The 15,915-nt window shown below is 45.3% G+C and overlaps 1 protein-coding gene across 3 annotated transcripts in view; it reads right to left on the bottom strand.

Annotated features, from left to right (window-relative positions):
• Cul3 (cullin 3) overlaps positions 1–14,250 on the bottom strand; it is a 191,850-nt gene extending 177,600 nt beyond the window's left edge. The window contains exons 1-3 of one of the 3 annotated variants that reach the window (XM_067766441.1): positions 13,997–14,250; positions 7,972–8,213; positions 7,535–7,878 (exon numbers count right to left, since the gene is read on the bottom strand). In XM_067766441.1, coding sequence (XP_067622542.1) covers positions 7,535–7,594 — 60 coding nt within the window. In that variant the 5' untranslated portion in view covers positions 7,595–7,878; positions 7,972–8,213; positions 13,997–14,250. Of the gene's footprint in view, positions 1–7,534; positions 7,879–7,971; positions 8,214–13,772; positions 13,911–13,996 lie in introns of those variants that run through there. The other 2 variants (XM_067766439.1, XM_067766440.1) reach the window with 2 other exon arrangements.
• Positions 14,251–15,915: the final 1,665 nt, after the last annotated feature.

Genomic DNA, 15,915 nt, shown 5'->3' with positions numbered 1-15,915 from the left:
ATTCGGAAACAGGGGCTGTGATTGGGGCTGCGAGTGCGGTTGTTGTTACAGCAGTCGAATCATTTCCAGAATTGGGTTGCATAGCAGGAACATTAACAGCATCAGAATCATCAGCATTAACAGAATTAGTGCTGTTCCCAACAGCATTCGCTTTGTTTTTTGAAGCTGGGGTCTTCTTCTTACTAGACATTGCAAAGTTAGCAGCAGCACTGGGGATAACAGTTGTATTGAGAATATCATCATTATTAACAGGTGCTGTCAATCGTTTAGCATAAGACATTTGTGTATTGAAATCATGCGAGGGGGTGGCTGAGTGAACGCAAAAAGGCTCACTATTGTTATCAGCAGAAATTGGACTCGCATAAACAGGTGTTCGGGCGAGCAAGTGACAATGTATACATGGCTACATTAGTGTAGGTGAAATCGGATCGGATTAGTGATAGAGCTAACAACATTTTTTATTTTATTTATGCCATCAGCCATCACCTCCACACACCTTTCATTGTTTTTGTTAGAGTCGTCTTCATTATCTTTAAAATGTTTTTTGATGACACTTTTCATATCAGCCATCTCCGCAAACAAATCCTTAAATTTAAGGTCCAAGGCAAGCATTGTGGACTCCATTGTAGCTTTATGGGATGCCATAACAGCGTCATAGGCGTTACAAAGCTTGCCGTAGGCGTTTAGGCAATCCGCGCACATATAACTTAGGTAGCGGTTCTTCATAAGCAAATTCACGTCGTACTCTGAAAAGTTGCCTTCACAGCAAGAATGATGGTAGACTTTCTTGCAAAAGCCACCACAAGGCACAATAAGGGTATCCGAACGCGAAAAATGCTTGTCACACTTGGCACAATATTTATCCATTACACCAGATACCGTAATAGGTAAAATAGGTAAAATAAATATATAAAAACTGGATAAAAAGAATAAAAAACAGAGAGCGAGATAAAACACGTCTGTTCGGCACGAACGCAACTTTTAGATTGACAGACAACAGTCAGATTGATTATAGTATGTACGGATATATTGGAATAATGGACGCAATATGTCCACAATGTGATTGTTGGCTCATCTATCAGATGTCTGTTGGGATGCCCAGGTTTCTGGGTATTCAACAGGAACTGTTTGGTTAGCATTTAATTTCTCTCCCTAATGGGGAGTATTCTCGCCTCATTATGTAGATGGTGTTCTGGGGACATAAGAAAACAACCCGTGGCGGTTCTGAGGGCAGTATTTTGGCAGGCCTGTAGCTTCTTCCAGTGGGTAGTCTTTAGGCATGGCGACCATATCGGGGACACGTAGCATGGAATAGGCTTTGTAAGTGGTAATGAGCGTTTCTTTATCTTTTCCCCAAGTACTGCCAGCAACAGATTTGAGGATTTTATTACGGCTCTAGATTTTCGGTACAATTGCGGCTGCATGCTCACCAAAATGTAGATCCTGATCAAACGTCACACCCAAGAATTTGGGGTGTAAGACAGTCGGTAGCGTAGTGCCATCGACGTGGATGTTCAAAATGGTCGACATTTGGGCGTCCATGTTGTAAATAAGGTCGCCGATGGTTTATTCGGTGATAATGTCAGGTTTCGTGAGGTGAAGAAACGGAGAGATCAGGGAGGTAGCCGTTTATTTTGTTGCAAAGCTCATCGATCTGTGGGCCTGGGCCTGTGGCCATTATTGTGCAGTCATCAGCGTAGGAAACGATAGTAACTCCCTCTGGTGGCGAAATATGGCTTTGATATGTAGAGGTTAAACAAAAGTGGGGATAGGACACCACCCTGTGGTACCCCTTGTTTAATTCTTCTTGGTTTTGATGTTGCGTTTCTAAATTGTACCGATGCCTGCCGACCACCCAGGTAATTTGCGGTCCACCTTTTAAGATTTGAGGGAAGGGTAGACCCTTCCAGGCCTTGCAGTAACGTGCCATGGTTGACCGTATCAAAAGCTTTCGATAGGTCTAGCGCAACGAGTACTGTTCTATGGTGGGGGTTTTGATTTAAACAGCAATTTATCTGGGTGCTAATGGCATTTAGCGCGGTGGTTGTGCTATGAAGTTTTCTAAAGCCATGCTGATGACAGGCTAGTTGCAAATTTGCTTTGAAATAGGCAAAATGGCTTCAAGCGTTTTTGCCACTGGCGATAGGAGAGATATCGGGCAATATGAGTCTCCTATGTTAGCTGGTTTCCCAGGCTTAATTAGCGGGACCACCTTGGCCATTTTCCATTTTTCGGGAATGACAAAGGTGGAAATAGACAGGTTGAAGACATGTGCTAAATATTTGAAACCCTCTTTTCCTAGGCTTTTAAGCATCGGCATGGCTATGCCGTCTGGGCCCACTGCTTTAGATGGTTTAGCACGACCGATGGCATCCTCAACCTCTTTGGTAGTGATGGTAATTGGGGATGCGCAGAATTTGTGTTTATGTGCGCGTCTGTTGGCCCCCTTGTGCGTCCTGTTGTTGTTGTTGTTGTAGCGATAATGTTTCTCCCCGAACGCTTTGGGGAGTGTTATAAATGTGACGGTCCTTTGCCGGATACAGATCCGGTACGCTCCGGTAACACATCACCATTAAGGTGCTGGCCCGACCATCTCGGGAACGATTTATATGGCCACATTAAGCCTTCAGGCCATCCCTCCCTCCCCACCCTCAAGTTCCATGAGGAGCTTGGGGTCGCCAGAGCCTCGTCTGTTAGTGAAACAGGATTCGCCGCGGATAGGTGAGTTTGACAATTGGGTTTTGAGAAGCTATATATTGCGCTGGTAACCTGAAAGGGTTGCGCTACACAACCCTTGAATCTGGTAGTTTAGTCGCCTCTTACGACAGGCATACCTATCGCGGGTATATTCTGACCCCCTAACCCGCTGGGGGTCCTTATCCGTCCTGATGTGATGTTGTTCAAATTTTTCGCAAATTATTAAATAATTTTTATTTGCTAATTGTAAGATCGGAATTTTATAAAAAAAATATATATATTTTGAGGGAGTACCATGTATGCAAAATCGAAAGATACATTTAATCTAAGACCAAAAGACTGCACTGAATAAATAAATGTGCAAAAACACCTCTAACAGCCAAATATCTCTGGTCTAACCCAGCTGAAACCGCAACTTTCCTCGGACTCCCGATATAGGACATTGGACAATTTGTGAGTGGTCGCACCTATTCGATGGGCGAAACACTTCTGCAACAACAATATAAGTAGTACTGGTACAGCAACAATAATATGAGAGTAATAAGCGGCAAATTAAGCACTGCTACAACAACAACAAATTAACACACATGTGTTGGCGCTTCCCAAGGCAGTCGGTTCTATGTACCGGAGCGACTCGGGATTTTTCCCGACCAAGGACTGTCATTTCAGTGTGACCCCATTTAATTTGTTTCGTCCCTCCCACAAATTGTCATCCTCCCAGCAGCTCCTTGCAGCAGGACTGCTACATATTCTCTTACTCCGGGAAGGTATCGAACCCAATCCGGGTCCGTCTCCTGACCCCGGTCCTGAGAAATGGTTTTGCTGCATTTGCCAGAAAAGAATCTTTTTAGGACGGTCATACTCTGTTCAGTGTGTCTCGTGCAAGGGATGGTTGCATCGGACAGGTTGTTCTGGGCTTGATCCCAAAACCCGACGTCCACGTAACTTTTATAAATCTATTGTGGCTCCTTGCTGCTCACGCCCAAGGGCGTCCCGTAGTCTACGCCTAAGCGCCCCTCCACTACCTTCCAGCAGCCTCGCTGCTCAGCAAGCCACAACAAGTACCCGCTGCTGCTCGCGCCCCACGGCGCCAACAACTCAGACAGCTGATACCACTCATAACTACTACCTTCGTAGTAGAGCTGGTAGCAATGCTGAGCATCAGCCCCTGTCCCCGTCTTCTTCTCCCCCCCTCTTTTCTGGCAGCAATCGTGCAGGTCAGGGAAAAGAGACTCTTAGTCCCTACCTCCGTTTGCACCGTCTGCCAGCACAGAATATATAGGTTTGCGACATCCGCTCAATGCAGCTCCTGCCTTGGGTGGTGCCACTTTCCTAGATGTTCTGGTCTCCGCGACGGCAACCCCTCGACGGGTTTCATCGCGCCATGTTGCCAGGTCGCAAACCCAAATCATCCGGGTACCCCAATGCTTGTCCAAGGGCGCCCAGTCCCAAGGCCACAACAGCAATTGCGTCCTGGCCTTCCACAACCTAGGCGTAGTCACCCGTCACTTACCCCTAGAGTGGCGGCGTCACCCCTCATGCACTTCAGAATTCTGCAGTTAAACTGTAATGGACTAACTGGGAAGATTACGGAGATAGTCGATTTCATGAAGCGGCACAACATCCGCATTGCTGCGATTCAAGAGACTAAACTCACAGCAAGATCTGCATTGCAGACCTGCTCTGGGTATAATGTCCACAGGAAGGACCGCGAGAGCGGAAATAGAGGCGGCCTCGCGTTTATTATACACCACTCTGTGCAATATCATATATTTGATCCTGGCATCGACCGCAGGGACAATGTCTTAGAACGTCAAGGCCTATCTGTCCGGTCAGGCGATGCAAATCTAGAAATCATCAACATCTACATCCCTCCTGTCACCTGTTGCCCCAGTGGATACCGCCCTAAAATCGAGGCCTTGCTCACTGGCAACAATCGCATTATCTTAGGCGATTTCAATGCCCATCACGACCTATGGCATTCAAACTTGCGGGCGGACAGTAGGGAAACGACGTTCTGCACAATAAACGGAGACGCCCCCACACGTATGGTAGGAAGCTGTCATAGCTCGCCAGATATCTCAATCGTGAGCGCAGAACTCGTAAACTGCGTCAACTGGCAGCCGATGGTAACATTGGCATCTGACCACCTGCCCATACTTATTTCGTTCGAGCGTACCGCCGACTTCATCGTCACCGAAAAACGCACTTTCATAAACTTCAAAAAAGGAAAGTGGGAAGAATATAAATCTGCAACAGACAGCAGCTTTGCTGCCCTCCCTATCCCGACTGATGCCCGCCAAGGGGAGCGTGCCTTCCGTAAGGTCATTGAATCCGCCTCGGCACATTTCATTCCCGCCGGGAGAATTCCCGAAATCCGGCCCACTTCCCGGCGGAGGCCGCGAGCTTAGCGAGGGAACGCGACCTTATAAGACAGCTTGATCCAGGCGACCCCCAAATAAGGGATATAAACCAACGCATCAGATTGCTTGTTGACGAACACAAGCGGGCGAAATGGGAAGAGCACCTAAGAGGTTGTAACCTCTCTACCGGTGTAGGTAAACTTTGGTCCACCGTAAAGTCCCTATCGAATCCGACTAAGCACAAAGACAAAGTTTCCATCGCCTTTGGCGATAAGGTGCTGTCGGATGCGGAAAAATGCGCGAGCGCTTTCTGCCGACAATATATAATGCATCCTACGGTCGACAAAGATAGACGGAGAGCAATAGACACGCACATAAACACAAATTCAGCGCGTCACCAATCACCATCACCGCTAGAGAGGTTGAGGACGCCATTGGTCGCGCTAAACCATCCAAAGCAGTGGGCCCAGACGGCATAGCCATGCCGATGCTTAAAAACCTAGGGAAATAGGGTTTCAAATATTTAGCGCATGTCTTCAACCTGTCTCTCTCCACATTTGCCATACCCGAGAAATGGAAAATGGCCAAGGTGGTCCCGCTACTAAAGCCTGGGAAACCAGCTAACGTAGGTGAGTCATATCGTCCGATATCTCTCCTATCGCCAGTGGCAAAGACGCTTGAAGCCATTTTGCTCCCTTATTTCCAAGCACATTTGCAGCTAGCCCCTCATCAGCATGGCTTCAGAAAACTCTATAGCACTACCTCCGCGCTAAATGTCATTAGCACCCAGATAAATTGCGGTTTGAATCAATACCCCCACCATAGAACAGTACTCGTAGCGCTAGACCTATCAAAAGCCTTTGATACGGTCAACCATGGCTCATTACTGCAAGACCTGGAAGGGTCTACCCTTCCCCCATGTCTTAAAAGGTGGACCGCAAATTATCTGAGTGGTCGGCAGGCATCGGTGCAATTCAGAAACGAAACATCAAAACTAAGGAGAATTAAACAAGGGGTGCCACAGGGTGGTGTCCTATCCCCACTTTTGTTTAATTTCTACATATCTAAGCTACCTTCACCACCGGAAGGAGTCACAATCGTTTCCTACGCCGATGACTGCACAATAATGGCCACAGGCCCAGACCCACAGATCGATGAGCTATGCAATAAAATAAACGGCTATCTCCCTGATCTCTCCAGTTTTTTCGCCTCGCGAAACCTGGCATTGTCACCGACTAAATCTTCCGCGACCTTATTTACAACATGGACGCCCCAAATGTCGACCATATTGAACATCCACGTCGATGGCACTACGCTACCGACTGTCCTACACCCCAAAATCTTGGGTGTGACGTTTGATCAGGATCTACATTTTGGTGCGCACGCAACCGCAATTGTTCCGAGAATTCAGAGCCGTAATAAAATCCTCAAATCCCTTGCTGTCAGTACCTGGGGAAAAGATAAAGAAACGCTCATGACCACATACAAAGCAATTAGCCAGCCGATTACGCGCTACGCGTCACCCATATGGTCGCCAAGCCTAAAAACTACCCACTGGAAGAAACTACAGGCCTGCCAAAATACTGCTCTCAGAATCGCCACGGGCTGTCTTCTTATGTCCCCAGAACACCATCTGCATAATGAGGCGAGAATACTCCCCATCAGGGAGAGGAATGAGATGCTGACCAAACAGTTTCTGTTGAATACCCAGAAACCTGGGCATCCCAACAGACATCTGATTGACGAACCAGCACCGCCTAGGGGCCTAAGGAGTCATCTCCGTAAGCATTTTGAGGAAATACGGCACCTGAGAACCCAGCCGTATGAAGCGAAAAAACACAAGCAGGTCCTTGGTGAACTCCATAGACAGGCGTCGGACCTTTATGTCGGGAATTGCCCGGTGAATCCAGTACTTGAAGAAAAATATCCAGAACTCGCGGAAGAGGAACGCATACTCCCCAGGGAAACGCGTCTCACTCTTCCTCAACTTCGTTCTGGATACTGTAACAGGTTAAACTCTTACCTATCCAGAATCAACCCCGACATACAAAATGTATGCCCCGCTTGCAATGTGTCCCCACATGACACCAACCATCTCTTTAATTGTAATGTGGAACCAACGCCTCTAACACCTCTTTCCTTATGGTCCACCCCTGTTGAAACGGCAAGTTTCCTTGGACTCCCGTTAGAGGATATTGATGACAATTTGTGATCGGTCGCGGCTATTAGGTGGGGCGAGCATTGCTACAACAACATCATGTGGATGCGCGCCTCGTGTCGGATGGGGCGGTAATCCGTTGGATATCATCAAAAAAATTCTACTAATATTTTTATAATTTTTCGACCAAAAACAAAGCTGGCGATTTTGGCTGTAAATGTGGTTACATTTAGACTACAGCTCTAGGCCGAAAAAAAGCCCATGTAACTCCGGTGCCTAGTTTTGTTTATTCATATACCTATGCAATGTTACTTACCGGAAACGCGCGAATACGCATTTTGCCCTCCTTCTTGGGAGCAGAGCCCCTTATATTCATAGTTTCAACACGTCGGCAATTTTCCTCCACTTTTTTGCAAAACCCTCACCAGTGACAATCTTGATCGCTGGCCGATGAAAGCGCGAGCAGATATGTAGCGGTATTTTCCGTTTGGTATCCTGTTTCCAAAAAATTTTAATTTCAGGTACTGCTTAGACTATTGAGATAAAAACATATGCAGTATAGCTGATTTTCCACAATTTTCTCCAGCCGCGATGCCACTAACTCTCTTAATGGACTAAATTGTGCACTTTTGAGCAGAACAATTTCGTAGTATCCAGTGGCTGCAAAATAAAAATTTATTTATATTAATAATGTAGAAGTTTTTGACGGGTGTCTCTATATTGTCGGTGATACTGCAAAACGTTCCATGTCACCTTTGTTTGCTGAGAAATACATATCCAATTCGTTTTAATGATTTATAACGGGGTTCAACTGCAAATACACGTCCAAATATTTCGAGAGAGGTGTCAAAAGACGCGTCTTGACTTATGTATCAATAATTTTGTTCTACCATTAGATAAAAAACCGATTTGCGGGTTTCGGCCTCTTATAAGAAATGACAATTCTATACGACGTTCATATATAAGGAAGGGTGTCAATAGACGCGTTTTGTACCCTATAAATGAAAGCAGAAGTTAATATTTTTGCTTCAGATTATACAGAGGTTAGACGGGTCTTTCACCACCTCTGACGACTATTTCGTATGTGTACTAGAAGTGACCCCTATTGTAAATTCTTACCCAACACCGGTTTGGGGATCAAAATTATGTCCGAACAAAACACTTTTCTTAAGTTTCTTTCTGTGTACGACAAAATTATCAAAATTACAACAGCCACATGAAATTTTTAAAGTTTTCTTGCAAATATCTCTTGTTGTTGTAGCAGTGCTTCGCCCCGTCCAAAGGGCGCGACCACTCACAAGTTTTCATCAATATCCTCTAACGGGAGTCCAAGGAACTTGCAGTGAACCGCACGTATTTTTGGGTGTAAGACAGCGTAATGCTCTCGACGTGGATATCCAATATTGTCAAATTTTTCCATGTGCATGTAGTAAATAAGGTCGCCGATGTTTTGGTCGTTGACAATGGCACGTTTCACGAGGCGAAAAATCTGGAGATATCAGGGAGCTACTTGTTTATTTTATTACATAGCTCATCTATGGGTGGGCCGAGACCTGTAGCCATTACCGTGTAGTCATCGGCGTAGGATACAATGGTGACTCCTGCTGGTGGCTAAAACCCGACGTCCACGTAACTTTTATAAATCTTTTGTGCTCCTTGCTGTTCACGCCCAAGGGCGTCCCTAGTCTACGCCTTAGCGCCCCCCCCCCCCCACTACCTTCAGCAGCCCCGCTGCTCAGCAAGCCACAAGTACTCGCTGCTGCTCGCGCCCCACGGCGCCACCAACTCATACGGCTGCTCCCACTCATATCTACAATCTCCGTAGTAGAGTCGGTAGCAATGCCGAGCGTCAGCCCCTGTTGTTGTTGTTGTTGTAGCGATAAGGTTGCTCCCCGGAGGCTTTGGGGAGTGTTATCGATGTGATGGTCCTTTGCCGGATACAAATCCGGTACGCTCCGGTACCATAGCACCATTAAGGTGCTAGCCCGACCATCTCGGGAACGATTTATGTGGCCACGTTAAACCTTCAGGCCATTCCCTCCCTCCCTACCCCCAAGTTCCATGAGGAGCTTGGGGTCGCCAGAGCCTCGTCTGTTAGTGAAACGGGATTCGCCGCGGATAGTTGAGGTTGAAAATTGGGTTTGGAGAAGCTATATATTGCGCTGGCAACCTGAAAGGTTGCGCTACACAGCCCCTTGAATCTGGTATTTCGCCTCTTACGACAGGCATACCTACCGCGGGTATATTCTGATCCCCTAACCCGCTGGGGTAGCGTCAGCCCCGGCCCCCCGTCTTCTCACCCCTCTTTTCCGGCAGCAATCGTGTAAGTCAGGGAAACAGACTCAGGCATGTTAACCAACGAACCGATATCATTCATTACGATAATTAACGTTAATAAACGAAACAAAGTCATTTCGTTTCGTTTATTAACGTTAAGAACGTCAAATTAACGAAATGATTTGGTTTCGTTTTCTGCCATATCAAAACGAAATCAAATCGTTTATGTTGATTATTAATTTCAAACTATGCTGGCAAAGCTGATTGATGGCGGAGTCATTAAAGGTGAAAGCATTAGCCAAGCTGATTGCAACTTTTCTCATGAATTTTGACAGTACGAACATTTCTCAGAGTATTTTTGACATTAGCACCAACGAATTACACAAACAAATTACATGGAGTTTGCGTGTATGTCCGCTCGCTGTTACCACCTTACGGCTTCACCATGGCTATAGCATTGCCAGCACAATTCAAACTTAAAGTATCATGTTTTTGTTAACGTTTTTAACGTTAACGAAAGCTTTTCGTTTCGGTTAAAAACGATATACAATTTATCTTGATAATTTCATTATCGATAATATTTCGAAATGTTTCAACGGAAACGGTGAAAATTGTTTGATAAACGATTAGCTTAACGCTAAGTTGCATCCCTGGTTTGCGACATCCGCCTAATGCAGATCCTTGGACGGTGCCACTTTCCTAGATGTTCTGGTCTCCCCGACGGCAACCCCCCGACGGATTTCATAAAAAGTTTATTAGAATATTGCAAAACCCTTCTAATAAGATAAAATATTTTGTATCAGTATTTCATGTTACTGATCCTTGAGCGTACACGGCAATCCAAATAGACACAGAGGAACCTTATGCATCAGGTCAAATACATATATCGCTCGCAATCAAATTAGGAAAGAATTCCTGAAAATATCGTCCCAGACAAACAGTTGGAGTGTTCATGTGAATCACGTATATTCCTACAACAATGAAATATTATAGTTAATTATGTTTACATAAAAGTTGGTATAGGGAGGATTGGAAACACGACCTTTCCAACCGTCCGATAAGAGTGGCTCATTCTGCTGAGCTGCTAGCTTTTGGGTTGACCGGAATCAAATGCATTCCGACAGCATAAATAATAAAACTGTGTAATCATACGTCTTGGAGTAGGGCAGGATTGAGAACACGTCCTTCCAACCTCCCAATGATATGACTCCAAGACTCGCCCGTTGGGACCACCAGTTCCCGTGCTGATCGGAATCTCATGCATTCCGACACCCCAAACGCTAGAAATCCTATTATTATTAAAATGTATTTATAATTTGTAATAATCTAAGTTTTAGGCTTAAAACGCCGTAATATATTGTCGGCAAAAAGCGCTCGCGCATTTTTTCGCATCCGACAGCACTTTATCGCCAAAGGCGATGGGAATTTTGTCATTGTGCTTGGACGGATTCGATAGGGATTTTACGGTGGACCAAAGCTTACCCACACCGGCAGAGAGGTTACAACTACTTAGGTGCTCCTCCCATTTCGCCCGCTTGTGTTCATCCACAAGCAATCTGATGCGTTGGTTTATATCCCTTATTTGGGGGTCAGCGGGATGTTGTTGTTGTTGTTGTTGTAGCGTTAAGGTTCCTCCCCGAAGGCTTTGGGGAGTGTTATCGATGTGATGGTCCTTTGCCGGATACAGATCCGGTACCATAGCACTATTAAGGTGCTAGCCCGACCATCACGGGAACGATTTATGTGTCCACATGAAACCTTCAGTCCATCCCCTCCCTCCCCACCCGCAAGTTCCATGAGGAGCTTGGGGTCGCCAGAGCCTCGTCTGTTAGTGAAACAGGATTCGCCGCGGATAGGTGGGGGTTAGCGGGATTGAGCTGTCTTATAAGGTCACGTTCTCCCGCTAGATTTGCGGCCTCCGCCGGAAAATGAGGCTGAATTTCGGGATTTCTTCCGGCGGGAATAAAGCGAGCCGAAGCGGATTCAATGACCTTGCGTAAAGCACGCTTCCCTTGGCGAGCATTAGTCGGGATAGGGAGGGCAGCAAAGCGGCTGTCTGTAAAGGATTCTTATTCATCCCACTATCATTTTCTAAAGTTTGTGAAAGTGCGTTTTTCGGTAACGATGAAGTCGGCGATATGGTCAAGCGAAATAAGTATTGACAAGTGGTTGGATTCTTATGTAACCATCGGCTGCCAGTTGACGCAGTTCACGAGTCCTGCGCTCACGATTGATATATGGGCAAATCCCAAAAACTTTTACTTTTTTGGATACTCGGGGTTTACACACGGGCAAAAAACTTAAGGCCAGAAAAAAGTACAAGGGCATTAACTTTGACCTTTTGACTATCCGATCTGATGATTTTAAAAATCAAAGAAGTTGGTAATAAGTTTTTGCAGAACTTCGAAACGTAAAAAACGTCGATTACTCTTAATTTTTTTTTTTTTAATTTTTTCGATAAAATTATGAGGCAGCGCTGAAACGCTATGGAGTTCAAACTGAATGTTGTTTTTGAGACGGAGATTCTAAAAGTATGGGCAAAATTAATGTGCCCCTCCAATACTCAAAACTATCATCAATCAAAGTAGCGATACTTTTTTTTGTCATTTTCAATATTGACAGTTTTTTGCTTATAGCTGTTTGAGGCATCTGAGTATTGAAATTTGGATTATTCACGATAATAGCCTGCCAGGGACTAAAAATACGTGGGGCTTCAAATTCGATGTGCCCCTTTCAGTTTTGAAGGTAGAGGCAGAAAAGTGGAAGCACTTGGTTGTGTAAATTTTTTTCAGGAGCATGTTTTTTGTGGGCACAGCTACAATTTTACTTTTATCACATTACTTTCTGCGTTGGCGGCCTTGGGCCGCGCTTATAAAAAAGGTAATAGTCTAGTTGAGGGGTCGACTGCTAATACGCTACCAAAAATAATCTTAATAGTCCGAAGGCGGAAAGTAAAAATATTAACTCGTTCAAAAGATATTAACGAAAAACCGAAAAAAGACCCACGGGTACCTCCGAGACCGGGGGTGGGATCCATAGTATTTTTGCGCAGAACACCTTTGTGAGTTGGGTAATAGTCTAGTTGAGGGGTCGACTGCTAATACGCTACCAAAAATATCGAGGGAGGTGTCAAACGACGCGTATTGATCTCGAGAACAATAATCCGATGGCGGAAAAGAAAAATTTTATCTCTGTCCGGAGATATTTGCATTTGAAGTTGGCGATTTCCATGTGGTTGTTGTTGTGTTTGTACCCCCAAAAAAAATTGTGCATCACCGTGGCGGTAGCCACGGTTATACCACACACCCGGACTTGGCATGGCGTAGCCCAGGGTTATTTTTTAAATTCGCGGCCGAAGGCCGCCAACGCAAAAAGGTGTTCTGCGCAAAAATACTATGGATCCGACCCCCGGTTTCGGAGGTACCCGCGGGTCTTTTTTCTGTTTTTCATTAATATCTTTTGAACGCGTTAACATTTTTATTTTCCGCCTTCGGATATTTTTGCGCAGAACACCTTTCTACGTTGGCGGCCTTCGGCCGCGCTTATAAAAAATAACCCTGGGCTAAGCCATGCCAAGTCCGGGTGTGTGGTGTAACCGTGGCTACCGCCACGGTGATGCACACTTTTTTTTGGGGGTACTAACACAACAACAACCACATGGAAATCGCCAACTTCAACTGCAAATATCTCCGGACATGGATAAAATTTTTCTTTTCCGCCATCGGATTATTGTTCTCGAGATTAATACGCGTCTTTTGACACCTCTCTCAATATTTTTGGTAGCGTATTAGCAGTCGACCCCTCAACTAGACTATTACCTAAAAAATAACTCTGGGCTACGCCATGCCAAGTCCGGGTGTGTGGTATAACCGTGGCTACCGCCACGGTGATGCACCATTTTTTTGTGGGTATAAACACAACAACAACCACATGGAAATCGCCAACTTCAACTGCAAATATCTCCGGACAGAGATAAAATTTTTCTTTTCCGCCTTCGGATTATTGTTCTCGAGATTAATACACTTCTTTTGACACCTCACTCGATATTTTTGGTAGCTTATTAGAAGTGGACCCCTCAACTAGACTATTACCCAGTCGACCCCTCAACTAGACTATTACCATAAAAAATAACCCTAGGCTACGCCATGCCAAGTCCGGGTGTGTGGTATAACCGTGGATACCGCTACGGTGATGCACAATTTTTTGTGGGTACGGTTTGACACCTCTCGATATTTTTGGATGCGTATTAGCAGTGTCATGCTGTCGCATAGAATTACCAAATTTATATTTTCCGGCTTCGGATTATTGTTGTCGAGATTAATACGCGTCTTTTGACACCTCTTTCGATATTTTTGGAGGCGTATTAGCAGTGTCATGCTATAGAATTACCGTTTTTTCACTATCGATTAATGAAATAGTGTCAGATTGGCGTGAAAATTAGGAATGATTTCAGGTTTAAATTGTCATACAAAAATTATGCATGGATATACCCATTATTTACCTCTGTATATACATATGTATATATACTACAAACAACTCCTAGATTCGGTTTTCACAATTAAAATTTTACACCAAATTATTAGACTTTACAATCACTTTTATAAAGGTCAAAATAAATCGCACTTGCTTCAATTACTACCAAGAATGTTTATTTTATGTAAACTAACTTGTTTAAATAATAGTTCCAATAATAAACATTTATTTATATGTATGTGCTGCTACTGCAAAAATAATCACACGAGAAAGGTGAAAACAATGAGCGCTTTCAGCAAACACCTTTTTTGTTGATACGTTGTAAACGTGTTTCCGTTAGTTGAGTGATAAAAAATTTGTTCTCTAAACGACGAGTCGCGCCACCTTCAAAATAAAATAACTATCATTACATTTTAAGGATCAGTTGTTTATTATTTACACTTCACTATGATAACAAAAGCAGCAATCGTGTAGGTCAGGGAAACAGACTCTTAGTCCCTACCTCCGTTTGCATCGTTTGCCAGCACAGAATATATATGTTTGCGACATCCGCCCAATGCAGCTCCTGCCTTGGGTGGTGCCACTTTCCTAGATGTTCTGGTCTCCGCGACGGCAACCCCTCGACGGGTTTCATCGCGCCATGTTGCCAGGTCGCAAACCCAAATCATCCGGGTACCCCAATGCTTGCCCAAGGACGGCCAGTCCCAGGGCCACAACAGCAATTGCGTCCTGGCCTTCCTCAACCCAGGCGTAGTCACCCGTCACTTACCCCCAGAGTGGCGACGTCTCCCATCATGCACTTCAGAATTCTGCAGTTAAACTGTAATGGACTAACTGGGAAGATTACGGAGATAGTCAATTTCATGAAGCGGCACACCATCCGCATCGCTGCGATTCAAGAGACTAAACTCACAGCACGATCTGCATTGCAGACCTGCTCTGGGTATAATGTCCACAGAAAAGATCGCGAGAGCGGAAATGGAGGCGGCCTCGCGTTTATAATACACCACTCTGTGCAATATCACATATTTGATCCTGGCATCGACCAAAGGGACAACGTCTTAGAACGTCAAGGCCTATCTGTCCGGTCAGGCGATGCAAACCTAGAAATCATCAACATCTACATCCCCCCTGCCACCTGTTGCCCCGGTGGATACCGCCCTAATATCAGAGCCTTACTCACTGGAAACAATCGCATTATTTTAGGCGACTTCAATGCCCATCATGATCTATGGCATTCAAATTTGCGGGCGGACAGTAGGGGCGAGATGTTGGCGGAACAAATAGAAGAAACGACGTTCTGCACAATAAACGGAGACGCCCCCACACGTATGGTAGGAAGCTGTCACAGTTCGCCAGATAACTCAATCGTGAGCGCAGAACTCGTAAACTGCGTCAACTGGCAGCCGATGGTATCATTGGCATCCGACCACCTGCCTATACTTGTTTCGCTCGAGCGTACCGCCGACTTCATCGTCACCGAAAAACGCACTTTCATAAACTTTAAAAAAGGAAAGTGGGAAGAATATAAATCCTTTACAGACAATCTCTTTGCTGCCCTCCCTATCCCGACTGATGCCCGCCAAGGGGAGCGTGCCTTCCGCAAGGTCATTGAATCCGCCTCGGCACGTTTCATTCCCGCCGGGAGAATTCCCGAAATCCGGCCCCACTTCCCGGCGGAGGCCGCAAACTTAGCGAGAGAACGTGACCTTATAAGGCAGCTTGATCCAGGCGACCCCCAAATAAGGGATATAAACCAACGCATCAGATTGCTTGTGGATGAACACAAGCGGGCGAAATGGGAGGAGCACCTAAGAGGTTGTAACCTCTCTACCAGTGTGGGTAAACTTTTGTCCACCGTAAAGTCCCTATCGAATCCGACTAAGCACAAAGACCAAGTTTCCATCGCCTTTGGCAACAAAGTGCTGTCGGATGCGAAAAAATGCG

The sequence above is a fragment of the Eurosta solidaginis genome, chromosome 2 (assembly GCF_040869045.1).
Source record: "Eurosta solidaginis isolate ZX-2024a chromosome 2, ASM4086904v1, whole genome shotgun sequence".
Lineage (NCBI taxonomy): Eukaryota > Metazoa > Arthropoda > Insecta > Diptera > Tephritidae > Eurosta > Eurosta solidaginis.
Note: the sequence above shows the minus strand (reverse complement) of the source record. Positions and strands in the feature narration are given on the sequence as shown.